This window comes from Macaca fascicularis, chromosome 8, assembly GCF_037993035.2.
Source record: "Macaca fascicularis isolate 582-1 chromosome 8, T2T-MFA8v1.1".
NCBI classification, from domain to species: domain Eukaryota; kingdom Metazoa; phylum Chordata; class Mammalia; order Primates; family Cercopithecidae; genus Macaca; species Macaca fascicularis.
Genome location: NC_088382.1, coordinates 68,566,505 through 68,581,771, shown reverse-complemented (window position 1 = coordinate 68,581,771; position 15,267 = coordinate 68,566,505). Strand labels below are relative to the sequence as shown.

At 39.4% G+C, this 15,267-nt stretch overlaps 1 protein-coding gene across 4 annotated transcripts in view; it reads left to right on the top strand.

The window, feature by feature from the left end:
* NSMAF (neutral sphingomyelinase activation associated factor) overlaps nucleotides 1–15,267 on the top strand; it is a 76,324-nt gene that overhangs the window by 58,651 nt on the left and 2,406 nt on the right. For 3 of the 4 annotated variants that reach the window (XM_045398293.2, XM_005563377.5, XM_073998836.1), the window contains exons 17-30: nucleotides 1,072–1,123; nucleotides 1,222–1,342; nucleotides 1,726–1,857; nucleotides 3,498–3,540; nucleotides 3,854–4,017; nucleotides 5,424–5,532; nucleotides 6,813–6,871; nucleotides 10,394–10,461; nucleotides 11,248–11,315; nucleotides 11,749–11,872; nucleotides 13,129–13,212; nucleotides 14,234–14,384; nucleotides 14,848–14,950; nucleotides 15,088–15,197. In XM_045398293.2, coding sequence (XP_045254228.2) covers nucleotides 1,072–1,123; nucleotides 1,222–1,342; nucleotides 1,726–1,857; nucleotides 3,498–3,540; nucleotides 3,854–4,017; nucleotides 5,424–5,532; nucleotides 6,813–6,871; nucleotides 10,394–10,461; nucleotides 11,248–11,315; nucleotides 11,749–11,872; nucleotides 13,129–13,212; nucleotides 14,234–14,384; nucleotides 14,848–14,950; nucleotides 15,088–15,197 — 1,388 coding nt within the window. Of the gene's footprint in view, nucleotides 1–1,071; nucleotides 1,124–1,221; nucleotides 1,343–1,725; nucleotides 1,858–3,497; nucleotides 3,541–3,853; nucleotides 4,018–4,864; nucleotides 5,293–5,423; nucleotides 5,533–6,812; nucleotides 6,872–10,393; nucleotides 10,462–11,247; nucleotides 11,316–11,748; nucleotides 11,873–13,128; nucleotides 13,213–14,233; nucleotides 14,385–14,847; nucleotides 14,951–15,087; nucleotides 15,198–15,267 lie in introns of those variants that run through there. The other variant, XM_065519249.1, reaches the window with a different exon arrangement.

The window sequence follows — 15,267 nt, the reverse complement described above, 5'->3', positions numbered from 1 at the left end:
TTTAAGTGCAGCTTTTTGTCCTGCCTTTTGTAACCTAATATTAAATCTTAAAGTTTTTCCCATATTATTAGATATTCTTCAAAACAGTGATTCTTTTTAAAAATTATTGTATCACATTCTAACACATGTGATGTTTTATTTCAACTTCTTTTCTCCATTGTTGGGCATTTAGATTGTTTCCCACACTTTATTATTCTTGATAATTTTGCTGTTAATTGAATATAGCTCCTTGTGTGTATTTAAATGGCTTTACTTTTTAAATTATAAAAGTAATATTTTCTTACCAAAAAAATCAGAAAATACGAAGAAGGAAATAAGTTTACTTGGTATCCCACCGCAATGAGATAATAATTGTTGTTAATTTTTTGGTATGTCCTTTTCATCTTTTTTGAACTCTATACATATTTAATAATAATTCCTTTTGCAATGAGCATTCAGATAGTGAGGCTAATCTTTTTTTTTTTCTTTTTTTTTTGAGACAGAATCTTGCTCTGTCGCCCAGGCTGGAGTGCAGTGGCGTGATCTTGGCTCACTGCAACCTCTGCCTCCCAGTTTCAAGCGATTCTCCTGCTTCAGTCTCCTGAGTAGCTGGGACTACAGGCGCATGCCACCATGCCCAGCTAATTTTTGTATTTTTAGTAGAGTTGAGGTTTCACCAATTGGCCAGGATGGTCTTGATTTCCTGACCTCGTGATCCACCCACCTTGGCCTCCCAAAGTACTGAGATAACAGGTGTGAGCCACTGCGCCCGACCAGTGGTGCTAATCTTTCAGTGTGTAGGCACCCTCCTCTATTTGGCCCTTGGATGAGGCAATGTGTATACTAATGGTGTGGACTCGGACTCCATGCCCACTCCTGCTGTGTGACCCTAGAGAAGTTACATAAAACTCTGTGGGCCCCAGTGTTCCCTTCTGTTAAAGTGGGACACTCAGAGGGATGGTTAGAACTATGTGTGATTGACAAACAGAAGTTAATACAAGTAAAGTGTAGAACAACCCCCAGGGGCATAGGAAATACTGCTATTGCTATTTGCATAGTTGAAAATAGGTGAATTTTTTTTTTTAAATGTAGTATTGCAGAAACTTGGAAAAACTGTCTGGATGGTGCAACGGATTTTAAAGAGGTAAGCAGTTAATAAAGCTGATGAGTAACTGGACTTGGGGTTTCTAACTGCTTTACAACATGTTTGTTCTTTTTTTTTTTTCCCTCTGAAACTTTTAGTTAATTCCAGAATTCTATGGTGATGATGTGAGCTTTCTAGTCAATAGCCTGAAGTTGGATTTGGGAAAGAGACAAGGAGGACAGATGGTTGACGATGTGGAGCTTCCCCCTTGGGCCTCCAGTGAGTCCCCCCTTGGAGGTGTTGTATTATAGATACTCTTTACCAGGTAGTGAAATTTCAGTAATTATTTTATTGCTTAGATTTTTAAAAATCACAATGTAATTCTCCATCTAAATGAGGAGATATGAGTCCTATTCCATATCAGAAGCATTCTATGATGTAAAAACATTAATATGTATTTGAGAGACTTTAATGTGAAAATGATTCTTGCCACTTTTTTCCCAAAAAACTTACATTTCATATGATAGAAAAAAAAAACTGCATTAAGATATGTGGACCTCTTGCCCGTCCTAGAAACTTTATATACATATAGATAGACAAGAGAAATGGGAGGGGAAAAAAATGAAGACTCCATGATTTTTCGATTGCGTCTAATCTAATAGGTCCCGAGGACTTTCTCCAGAAGAGCAAAGATGCATTGGAAAGCAATTATGTGTCTGAACACCTTCACGAGTGGATTGATCTAATATTTGGCTACAAACAAAAAGGGAGTGGTGCAGTTGGGGCCCATAATGGTATGTAATATTCATTGACATTTTATTTAGCATTGGGTGAATATTTAGCATTATTCATTTTCATTGGAAAATGAAAGCAAACAATACCAAAAAAAAAATGAGGCCAAAGCAATTAGTCTTATTTCTTCAGTGGAAGCATGTTCTGTTAGAGCACAGTATCCACTGGCTCCGCGACCCTGGATCAGATGTTTTTGTTTGTTTGTTTTCTTTTTGAGATGGAGTCTTGCTCTGTCACCAGGCTAGAGTGCAGTGACACAGTCTTGGCTCACTGCAACCTCCGACTCCCTGGTTCAAGCGATTCTCCTGCCTCAGCCTCCCAAGTAGCTGGGATTACAGGCATGTGCCACCATGCCCAGCTAATTTTTTTGTACTTTGTTTTTAGTCGAGACGGGGTTTCACCATGTTGGCCAGGTTGGTCTCGAACTCCTGACCTCAGATGATCCGCCCACCTCGGCCTCCCAAAGTGCTGGGATTACAGGCATGAGCCACTGCACCCAGCCCCTGGATTAGATACTGAGTAACTGATGAGGAGGGAGGACTTTTTCCCAAATATCACCAACCTTATCCTGGCCCCAAGAGTTCTTTTTATAAAGTCTTCTAATTTTAGCATATACTCTCCATCCCATCCAATAATTTCAATTAAAACTCTATTACAGTAAGATAGAACAATGGCCTCAATTCCTATGGAAGACCCAAAGTTTCTTTTCCTTTTTTTCTTTTTTTTCTTTTTTTGAGACAGAGTCTTGCTCTCTCACCCAGACTGGAGTGCAGTGGCGCAGTCTTGGCTCACTGCAACCTCTGGCTCCTGGGTTCAAGCAGTCCTCCTGCCTCAGCCTCCCAAGTAGCTGACAGAGTTTTTTTTTAATTTAACAGAAAGAAAACAGCAGCAGTGTACCTTCTCTTCAGTTTCAATGCTTGTTGTATTCCACATTTCTCGTGTGTGTTTTCTTCTTTTAATAAATGAACTAACATATAATCCATATCTCCCATGTTCATAACAAGGAGCTGTAGCTGGAAATTCAGACCCAATTTTTTTTTTTTTTTTTTTTTTTTTTTTTTTTGAGACGGAGTCTCGCTGTGTCGCCCAGGCTGGAGTGCAGTGGCGCGATCTCGGCTCACTGCAAGCTCCGCCTCCCGGGTTCACGCCATTCTCCCGCCTCAGCCTCCCAAGTAGCTGAGACTACAGGCGCCCGCCACCTCGCCCGGCTAATTTTTTGTATTTTTAGTAGAGACGGGGTTTCACCGTGTTAGCCAGGATAGTCTCGATCTCCTGACCTCGTGATCCACCCGCCTCGGCCTCCCAAAGTGCTGGGATTACAGGCTTGAGCCACCGCGCCCGGCCCAGACCCAATTTTTTACATGGAAATTCAGTCTTATTAATTCTATAAGTCATGCTTCTTCTCAGGAGAAAATAATGCTGACTGAGATGACAGGTCCCCTACCTGACAACTAGATTTTTGTTCATCTGAAGATAATATTCAAGTTGGTATTTACTGCAGTTGGATATTAGTCTGTTTTGCAAAGTGAATAGCAACTTCTTTGAACATGAGTTTTAAGTTGTTGCATTGTTTAAGTTCTAAACAGTGTATATTACATTGAAATAGCACATCTTTCAATAGTGTTTTGTATGTCTCTTTCAGTATTTCATCCCCTGACCTATGAAGGAGGTGTAGACTTGAACAGGTACTTGTATGTCAATAAGGAGTTTCTACTTGAGTTATAAGATATGTCTTTATCTAAATTATTAATATATTTATTTGAATGTTGAGGTATGGAAATTGTAAAATGCATTCTATCTTGCTTTCACTGTTGTGTTATTGAGCATCAGAAAATACTCTGAATGTCTGTAATGAGGTTTAGGCAACCCTGGCACATAGTTGCTGTCATTATCAATAGGAGGGTTGATCCCTCCTATTGATCAGTACTATTTGAAATGCGTGCTTTCAAGGAACTCGAACCTAGTGGTTCACTACATTCTTTGTGTTCTGTCCCAAAGCATCCAGGATCCTGATGAGAAGGTAGCCATGCTTACGCAAATCTTGGAATTTGGGCAAACACCAAAACAACTATTTGTGACACCACATCCTCGAAGGATCACCCCAAAGTTTAAAAGTTTGTCCCAGACCTCCAGTTATAATGCTTCTATGGCAGATTCCCCAGGTAAATTTTGTAAAGAGAATAAACGTGAGCACCTTTTGTTGCTCTTCTGTGAGGACGATGTTTCTGAAGAGGAGACAAGACATATACTGTTGTGCTACTTAGAGATGATTGTGTTCTCCTGCCTTACTGCAGTTCTCCTGAAAACAAATAACCTGTTTTTGCTGATGATGTTTGTTTTCAGCTATAGACTGTAAGGGAAATCAAATCGCTTTTATTTTCTGGCAATTGAATATGAGTGAAACTTGGCCGTGTATGTTTTGATGTGGTTCTCTTTCTCTTCTGTGGTTTTGAAGCTGGTGTTTGATCCTTAACTATTCACCTTTTCATTCTTACAGTCCTGGCTGTCCAGTCTGCCTTCCCAGTCACTGTCAGCCCTGCTGTCTTCCAGAAAAGACTTTCTCTGGCCCTAATTATGCTCTTCTACACCCACATACAGATCTTGAATTCAAAGTGTTGTCTCTTCTTCATTGGATTTCACTTATTTAACACTGACAAACCTTTACAATGTGTCTGTTCTGTAATGGGCATGTGCTAGGCACTAAATTGAACTTGACCCAGTTCTCACATCTAATATTTGGAAAGGTAGGAAAGAATGCTCACCTTTCTCCAGTTACCCAGGTTTTAGATTTTACATAAGACAACTTCAGACCTACAGGCTTCCAGAAGCAGGTTGACACTGTGGAACCTTGGGAGCAAAATCACTTTTTATCTCCAATCCTCCTGTCTGTTCCAAGCACATCCAGACATTTTAGGCATACATAGCTGAGCATTCTCTCAAGCATGGAGAAATAGCTTCCTGGAGTTACATGACCCAGGGGTAGCTTCTTTAAGAGAGAATACTCTAGAGGGTTAAATAATAAAGATCACAGGATTATCTTGTGATGTTGTTTCAAACTGCACTCTGCTTAGTCACCAGGCCATAACCACTGTCATGTGATAGTTTTAAGAGGGTAATTGTTTCAGCCCTTCTTAAAGCAGAAGTAAAAGGATTACTCCTGCCAGAAGCTCTTGCAGTAATTGATTTCATCTCTGCTTTCCCCACCCCAAACCAAAACAAAACTGTAGCATTCTTAGGCAACTGTCAGGTTTTTGAAAGAATGTTGACAAGGAAATGATGACTCAGTCTTGTATTTCCCCAAATTCATAAGTTAGAGGCCAAGTGAAAGCTTTGCAAACATTGATAAAAGTATAAAAAGACTCTAGTGTTATTCAAGGATACTTTTTATCGTTCTTTATACAGTTTTTTCCCTTGACTAACATGGAACCATCTAACAGGTACATTTCAAAGCAGTCATATTGGGACAGGGTGTTTCGTTTCTTAGTTGTTTGATTTTAATAGAAAATGTTGTGAATCTGATGCTGTTGTCTGTTGGTAACTTGGTTGACTTAGCGAAAATGTAATGTAGTCTCTCCAGGTGAAGAGTCTTTTGAAGACCTGACCGAAGAAAGCAAAACGCTGGCCTGGAATAACATCACCAAACTGCAGTTACACGAGCACTATAAAATCCACAAAGAGTAAGAATATCTCTGCTTCTTCTCAGCAGCTGATGGTCCTGGCGAAAGTTAGGGTCTTGGCATGGGCTTAAACTGTTTTAAGCTGAGTCAGAGGGAACATTCCCTTTCAATGTTGTCTTGATTTTGAAAAATCTCCCCCAAATGTCTATAGCGATCTCCACCTGAGGTGGATGTAGTAGGAAAGTTTGGCACGAAATGATTTGTGGTGGCTACCATGCTGTCATTTCTGCAGTCTGTCACTTCACAGTACATCTGCAGAGAGCAGCCAGTTTTGTGCCTCTCAAATTGGGGTACACAGCTCCTTGCATCTGTGATGGGAGAAGTGTGATATATACCCCACAAGTGTTGAATTTACACATAATGTAGGCGAAAAGCCTCCTTTTAAAAATAATTAGCTCTCTCAGAGAGAGAACATTGCAAAGTTCACACGAATTTTAAAAACAATAATTATAACAATAATTATACTTCTAAGAAATTGGGCTTGCTGTTGGACCCAGAGATGACATGTGTGTTCTCTGCCCTCTGTCATTAAGACCTTCATGTTCTCTGGTAGAAAGGCTTGAGAACCACTGACCTAGCCTGTTCATCCTGCTACAGAGAGGAAACCCAGGTCCAGAGACTAGGCCCTACCTTGCTGCATGACCGTAGACAGCCCCTCCGGTATATTGGTCACGGGTGGAGCTGGGTATGCTGCTCTGCATTAGATGGATGGCTTCATGTCACAATCCAGCCTCCCGAAGAGAAACAAGGAGTTTTGGCTGATTCATGATGACAATGGCTGTCTTTTCTCAACTTCTCTAAATGGCACATAGGAAGGGACCTTGTAATCCAAGATAGTGAAGACTGAATGATCCTTTAAGAGGACAGGCTGGAACCAATTTTCTTATCATTGAATAGTCACTGAGTAAATTAGCTTCAGTGATGAGCAAATGAAGTGACTATGAAGAAGAATTTGTCCCTTTGGTGATGGTCAAACGAGAGGGAATAGAAGGAGAAGAGTTTTCCAATTGCCAGAAATTGTCAGGAATATGTGAAGCATTGCATGTGGAACACAGGGAGGCAAAGAGTGGGGATGTTTTCTAGTCACAGGTGTTGCCAGAACATGAGAAGTTGCCAAGCGGTGATTTGGTAATGGCAGGCTTATGCTGGGACAGATCCGGCAGGCATATTGTGAAGAAAAACATTAAGGAAACTTGGTATAATTAACTCAAGGACGTGAAACAAAGCGGGTGTCCTAACACATGATGAGTAGTAATTTGTGAAACTTTGTTTTTGAGCAGAGCAGTTACTGGAATCACAGTCTCTCGCAATGGATCTTCAGTGTTCACAACATCCCAAGGTCAGTGTTTCTCCCTGAAAGGCGACTTCACCAGAATCCTAGAATGTCTGAGTTCTTTATTATGTAGCTCGCGGTCAAGGACTGTACTTGCATGTGCTGCCTCCACGTAAACTTAGAGCAGTTCCTTTGTGGTACATTGCATAGAGTTTCATCGTAATTTGCCAAAAATAATAATGAAACATCTTTCTGTTGCTGATGAGGTTTCCCAGAGCTGAGGGTAAAGGACAGAAACAGCCTCCTTTCCACACCCTTGCTGGGTCAGGTCCTTCCCGCCTGCCATAAGAGGGTGCCCTGTCCACTTGTTGGGGTTGGCTGTGAGTCACGAGTGCTGTATCAGAAATCGGCGTGTGCCTGTCAGCACGCGGAGATGCAGATTTGCTGTTAGGGTTTTCAGTTCTGTCATTCAGTGTATATTTCTTCAGAATATTTGATTTAGCTCAAAATCACATTAATATATTATTGAATATGCTTATACATTATGAAAATTATAAAAACCCTTGCAGTGTGTCATTGATATGACTTATTGTAGCTATATAGCAGAAAGCATCCCTTACTGTATACACCATTGTCCTCTCCCTGGTAGTCTGCGTTATATATTATTTATTAAAGTGTGTCTTGACCGTATCATCTTGAGAGCACTGTGTTGGCACTCTGGAAGATGCAGAGGTGAAAGGGTCGTATCTTTATTCCTGCTTCCGTGAGAAAACAACTCGTTCTGACAAAGTTTGTAACTTTTTAAAATAAGGCTACTCGTTCTTTAGTCTTTATCATAGGAAATTATATTTTTCATTCATTAAGACAAGGTGCTATCCAACCAAACACTTCCAGGAAAATCAGAATTACTACTCTCAGATTCTGTTATCATGGTTCATGATCTGTAGCATTTCATTCTGTTCTTTTTCAAATACTGTCTTGGATTGTATATAAAAAAAAAATTTCCACAAAGCACAGAAGTGATTCTACACAGTAGACCAAACGGAAGTTCCCGTGCAGTTCCCAAACTGGGCCACGCCAGGGTCACCGAAGCACTTCTCTGATAGAAGGAAGCAATCTGTGTTTTGCCAGGATTTCTACCTGTGGAGTTTGCCAACATTATAGCCTCAGACAAAATGCTTTATCTTTAAGCAAAACCTGAGTTCTTAGCAGGATTTGTCTGGGATGGTTTGTTAAATCCTTCAGCTCAGTATACTTGTATGACCTTGTGAACCATGAATTTTATGAGCATTGTGGCTTCAAACCTCTGAGGCTTATTAAGCATTATGTCACTTCTCTGTGGATTTTCCCAATAAAGGAGAGAGAGGTTTTTGTTTTTGTTTTTGTTTTTTGAGACAGAGTCTCACTCCGTCGCCCAGGCTGGAGGGCAATGGCGTGATCTTGGCTCACTGCAACCTCTACCTCCTGGGTTCAAGCGATTCACCCCCCTCAGCCTCCCGAGTAGCTGGGATCACAGGCACCCACCATCGTGCCTGGCTAATTTTTGTATATTTGTAGAGATGGGGTTTTACCGTGTTGGCCAGGTTGGTCTTGAACTCCTGACCTCAGGTAATCTGCCTGCCTTGGCCTCCCAACGTGCTGGGATTACAGGCGGCCCGGCCAAGAGTTTAAAAATAAAGTCAAAAGCTTTTGTTTTTTTCTGTTTGTTTCTTCTCATATTTAGATTTTCATAATTCATATTGCTAATTTATATGTAATCCTGATGGTCACCGCAAAGTTACATATCTTCTTCTAGTATACAGTATGTTTAGGTATGTGGGCATGCACACAACCCGCCACTTATGAGCTTAGCTTTTACTGCAGTCTTTAACATGATCTCACCTCTAGTACAGGGGACCTTGATTTCAAGAAAAACATCTTTTCTTTCTTTTATTATTTTCTTTTTCCATTTTTTGGGTTCCCTGACCAAGAAATGAACCCAGGCTGCTGCAGTGAGAGCACCAAATCCTAACCACTAGACATCAAGGAGAGAAAAACATCTTTATATAACGTAGGATGCCCCAAATTAATCATCTTAAATAGATTTTGTGGTGAATGCTCAGAATTGCCTAATCAAAAGCAAGGTTGGGAAGACTATCAGATCTAATTACACTGCTCAGGGAAAAGTTCAAGTGATACTGTGTTCATTCTTCCATTTTCGGTTTCAAATTAATGCTGAAGAGTGTCTTATTGAGGCTCATGTTTATAAATTGTCAGGAATTCTGTGTGTTGGGGTTGCAAAAATTGGGTTGAATTAGTAAGTTATTCTGTGCAGAAGAAATTATTTAAAGATCATTCCGACATCATGCTGTGTAAGTTAGAAAATAGATTGTTACATATCTCAAATATAGGATGTTCGAAGCGCAGTAGGGTCTTGTAATTTGTGAGTCTTGGTTTAAGAGGTTGTTTTGAGGCCGGGCGCAGTTGCTCATACCTGTAATCCCAGCATTTTGGGAGGCTGAGGGGGGCGGATCACTTGAAGCCAGGAGTTTGAGACCAACCTGGCCAACATTGTGAAACCCAGTCTCTACTAAAAATACACAAATTAACCAGGCATGGTGAGCACTCCAAAAATCCCAGCTACTAGGGAGGCTGAGGCACAAGAATTGCTGGAATCTAGGAGACAGAAGTTGCAGTGAGCCAAGATCACACCAATGCACTCCAGCCTGGGCAACAGATTGATACTCTGTCTCAAAAACAAGAAAATTAAGTGCTTGAATTTTTAATTTCTACTTTGTTATTATTTAGAAAGTCAGTGGTTCCCTTCTATAACTAATGTTCAGTGCAAGGTATCACACTGTAATTGGGCAATTTTTTTTAAGAAAACATATTGCGAAGATCTTTTTGTCTTATTTAGTATTAAAATTACTATTTCAATGTTACTATTAAAATTGCTATTTTCCTTCCTGTAACTTTCTGCATGTACCAGCTATGACATTTCTGCCTGGAATCATGCCGAAATGTCAACAGTATACCTACTGTGTCTGTGCTGGAATTTTATTTTTTTATTTTTTATTTTTATTTTTTTATTTTTTTTTGAGACAGAGTCTCACTCTGTCACCCAGGTTGGAGTGCAGTGACACGATCTCGGCTCACCGCAACCTCTGCCTCCTGAGTTCAAGCGATTCTTCTGCCTCAGCCTCCCAAGTAGCCGGGACTACAGGCATGTGCCACCATGCCTGGCTAATTTTTGTATTTTTAGTAGAGGTGGGGTTTCGCCATTTTGGCCAGGTTGGTCTCGAACTCCTGGCCTCAAGTGATCCTCTCACCTCAGCCTCCCAAAGTGCTGGGATTACAGGTGTGAGCCACCTTGCCCAGCTCTGGAATTTTAAATTGATGTTTTTGTCATGGGGTTACTGGTCATAGAATCTTAATGTTGGATAAGACCTTAGGTCATCTAGCTCTATTTACATTCAGTTTTCCGTAAGATTATACTTTGGAGTATAAAGTGTACTGTTGGCCACCAGGAACAAGAAGAGCAGCTGTTCTTTGGCATCTGTAATGGTTAGGAAATCTTTCTTATCTGTCCACTTCTCATTATTAAATTAGATTCCACTTTGAAGATGTTTTCTAAAGAATCGAAAATGCTGCAAAGAAGCATATCATTTTCAAATATGGTGAGTTCATCTTACTAGTATTATGATAGAAATCCGTGTAGTAGTTTGTTTTATCCACACACATACAATGATACTTTATTTCTCCCAAAACAGTTGAGTTTATTCCTGTGTGGTAAATCTACCAAATACCTTAGATTACTTCTAATTTCAATTTAAAATTTTTTTCAGGTCGCCATTTTCTCATACTGTTGTGGTTTCATTTTTAGCTTAAACTACTTGGAGAGCTACCCAGTAGAATTCTACTTAATAAACCTTTCCTTTTTTTAGCTATCAGACTAAATGTTATGTGCTACTTAATTTATGCATCTCTGAGTTGGTAGAATATCTAATATGACAAAACCAAATCTTCTGAAAGAACACATTTTATTTTTAATGTAAATCATGCAAAAGTTCTGGAAATTCTCTAAAGAATTTTGGAAGGTTTTCTTACCCACACAAGTCTGTAGTCCAGAGGGGGTATTTTCTTTCTTGAGAATCTTCCCCAGCCCGCCCCCCACTGGAGATTTACTCCAGAGCGTGAGTGGGCTTCTTCCAGCCCGGGGCAGGACCCTGCAGAGTCATCAGCCTAGGTCATAAATACCCTTGACACATGTGGACATTCCTTCCTGCGTTTGGGAAAAAACCCCACAGCTGGAATTAGCCAGTTGAGAAAATCTGTGTAAATAGGAGAGCCACCATAAAGAGAATTTGAGCATTAATTTTTGGGAGAACTTATAAGATAGCTTTACTGTGTTTGAGACTTACTAGTTGTTACAGATTGTTAATGTCAAATCATTTGTATTTCAGGCTTTATCGTCTTGTTTACTTTTACCAGGAGATGCCACTGTCATAACTTCTTCATGGGATAATAATGTGTATGTATCTGTGCACCCCGCTCTGTGATTCCACGTGCAGAATAGCTGCCTCTGTGGACATGAGGTGTGAAAAGCCAGAAGCTTTCCCTGCCTGGATACAGCACTGTTTTCTAAAGGGAACAAATATTAGAGATGAGGACAGTATGGTTGGATTTGAATATGATTACTTGAATTGAATAACTTCTACAATTGGAGTCTGTTTTTCTCTAAGTTTTAAATTGAGGTCAAAACACAAATGAGCCAGACATGGAAATTTCTAATTTTAAATTCAAATTTTGAATATTTTGATTTAGTAATTTGAGAACAAGCAATTTGTAATTCTAGTGAGCCTTAGTAAGTATAGAGTTAAAGAACGTAATGTTTCCTTAATATGTGTTTAAGAGCCTTAAAATTAAGCCAGACTACTGTTTTAATACTTCTCATTATCTTTTAGCTATTTTTATTCCATAGCATTTGGAAGACGCCAGGACACATTAATGGGACATGATGATGCTGTTAGTAAGATCTGTTGGCATGACAACAGGCTATATTCTGCATCGTGGGACTCTACAGTGAAGGTTAATATATAATTTTAAAAAATTGTTTAACTTGGTGTGCTATATGGCATATATATAATTTGTAGCTTAAAATGTTTGTACATTCAGGTATAAGCCACTCAACTACCTGTTGTTAATGTGTTCAGTCGCTTCGCTCTTTTTCACAAAGCATGTGATATGTAAGGATATTGAATGTTATTGCCTGTGTTTAAAAAGTATATATAAACTATATTTATGTATTTACTTACATATATTATTTATATTTAAAATACAATATCTGTTAAATATTACATATATATTTTTCTTTATATAATAATATATATATATTTCAAACATAGGCAGTAACAGTCAATATCCTTACATATCACATACTTTGTGATATGTACATTCTTTTTATTTTTTATTTAAAAAAACACTTCTTTATTTTTTTTTTAGAGACAGTGTCTTGCTGTTACTGAGGCTGGGGCTAGAGTGCAGTGGTGGGAATTATAGCCACTTCTTAATAGGAAGTTTATCATTATTTCTGTACTGTATATTCCATTGTGGGGTGAATGGTCTAGCATTCATTCAATAGCAGAGTTAGAAGAAATGTATAGTAGCAGCCCCTTTCATCTGCCATGATCAGAACGGATTATAGTTAATTAGACAATGTCAAGTTAAAGTGGGGAATCATTAAAAAACACATTTTATTTAAACTTAAAATATCTGAGTTCACATTCATTCACCATTCTTTCGATGCAGGACTGTGTTCGGTTTTTTCTTTGGAATCTTACCTAAACCACGCCAGCTTTCATTATTTTCAGTTTCTATTTTGTGTTGGTGTAAAAGAAAGCAAGAACCTAAAATTGTTAGAATTCCTCCAGGAGTTTTTCAGAAATTTTTCTTCCATTCTTGTAGATAAGTTTATTTGCCTGTCCCTATTTTTAGTTATTTTGGGGGTAACATCCTTTTTGGTCTTCTTGAAACATTAATAGTGTTCTCAAAACACTGTAACACTTCTACACTCATATTTCCTTAGTTCACATACTGAAGTCACATGATTACAGCAGCTAGTGCAGGTGATAGAAACACACAGGCACAAACAAGGGACGGTAAGCAAGCACGTGCTGGTGGGGAAAAGTGCAGGCATAGGGAGGAGGAGCTGGAGCACTGTGCAGCTTAACTTTATTGGCAAGTCTGTTAAATGGAAATTGAGCAGAGGAGATTTTCTTGAATGCACTAGAAATGACTTTCTGTTAGATGTTTGAAAATACCTTCTGCAATATGTTCCATCCTAGGTGTGGTCTGGTGTTCCTGCGGAGATGCCAGGCACCAAAAGACACCACTTTGACTTGCTGGCTGAGCTGGAACATGATGTCAGTGTGAGTACCAGCAACAAACTGCAGAAAACTGACCTTAAAAGTCTAGGGGTTGGGCTGGAAGAAGGTTTTTGGTTTTGTTGATGTTGTTTTGCTTTATTTGGTTAATGGAAGATTATAGGCTAAATCTCAGTTTGGTGTTGACTTTTTAGGTTTCCAAGTCTACTTGGTTTTGTTTTTTCCTCCAATTTACTTCTTTGCACATTTCCCTGAGAATTAGCTACCATCCAACCAGAATTCTAAAATAATAGTTTCTGAGCAGGACGTTGAATATTTGGGTACCCTCAAACTCTTTAGGGCAACAAGATAGGGCCTATGATCCTTCATGTTTTCTGATCCAGACGGTGGAAGGGGACCATCTGTCCAGGAGACACCCATCCAACAGTGGGGGACAGTGACCAGCTGTCTGCGGTGGTCAAGTGCATGCAGCCTGTTGGCACTCTGCCAACAGGCACTCAGTTCTCACTTGCTCTGTTTTCTCCGGGTCACGCTGCTGCGTCTTACGCTGTAATTGACAGTCCTGCCTTTTCTCTAAGTTGTGAACTGATGCCTAATTTCCATGGTCTTCAGATTAGCTGAGTTTGAGAAATATTTAGTATGCAATTCATGATGATACGCAAGCATAGCCTCGAGAGATTCCCCCACTCCCACGAAACCCTCAAATAATCATGGACTGGCTGTGCTTCAGGCAGTTTGGTGCCTCACTATAATTTATTATTCATAGAGTTATCTTTCTGAGACTGTCAGTTTTAAGCTATTTTAAAACAGCATTACATTTACTCTAGCAATACTTCATTTTCATTTTTTCTTGTATTCACTAGCTTATAAAGAATTTAATTTCATTTTTTAAAAGTTATTAATCAGTAGGATGATGCTGAAATATATCTGCATTAGCAACATCAGCACACTGCACAATAGAGTTTAATTTATATCATGATGACTACATATTTGAATCAGACTAGAGAAACATAGCTAATGACCACAAATCTAAATGGAATATGTATCAATGTGTTTTCTTCCTTAGGTAGATACAATCAGTTTAAATCCTGCAAGCACACTGTTAGTTTCCGGCACCAAAGAAGGCACAGTGAATATTTGGGACCTCACAACGGCCACCTTAATGCACCAGATTCCATGCCATTCAGGGATTGTATGTGACACTGCTTTTAGCCCAGGTAGATATTATCCTTTTTAAAACAGATAATACTAGGTAAATTGGAATGTTGACATAAACAATATTGTTACTTTTGAAATAATTAAAATTTACAAAGAAAAACACTATCTGCTGGTAAAAGAGGTTTTGCCAATAGCTAACACTGCTTTATGCCAGGGTACAGTATACTTGTGGCATCTGCATCAGGTAGAAAAGCAGAATTGGATATTTTTAATTCCTCAACTCATTAGAGAAATTAATTTATAAGATAACAATGAACTCATTGAGATAAAGGGTCATCTCATCCCTGCGTCTTGGAAAGAGCTGGAACCATTTCAAGGAGAGGATAGTCATTGCTTAAATACAAGGGTTTTGAAGAAAATGAATGTGGAGATTAGGCCACTGGACTCAGAAATAATATCCAGAATAATCTAAACCACATTCTGAAGCTGTCACTCATGTCTGAGTCTCACCTTGTGTTGCAGATAGCCGCCACGTCCTCAGCACAGGAGCAGATGGCTGTCTTAATGTCATTGATGTGCAGACAGGAATGCTCATCTCCTCCATGACATCAGATGAGCCCCAGAGGTATAGTTTGTGAGTTACCGGGGGCGAAGACATTTACAGACATGTTCATGATCACTTCATTTGGGCTTACAATGGCCAGTTTAATATAGTCCTTCTTTCATGATGAAGAAAGGACTATTTCTGAATCATTCTTGCAGGTGTTTTGTCTGGGATGGAAATTCCGTTTTATCTGGAAGTCAGTCTGGTGAACTGCTTGTTTGGGACCTTCTTGGAGCAAAAATCAGTGAGAGAATACAGGGCCACACAGGTAAGCAGGACTGCGGTTGTCTTGATCTTTTTTCTCAAGATAATGAACTCAAGCCTGCCTTTTCCATCAG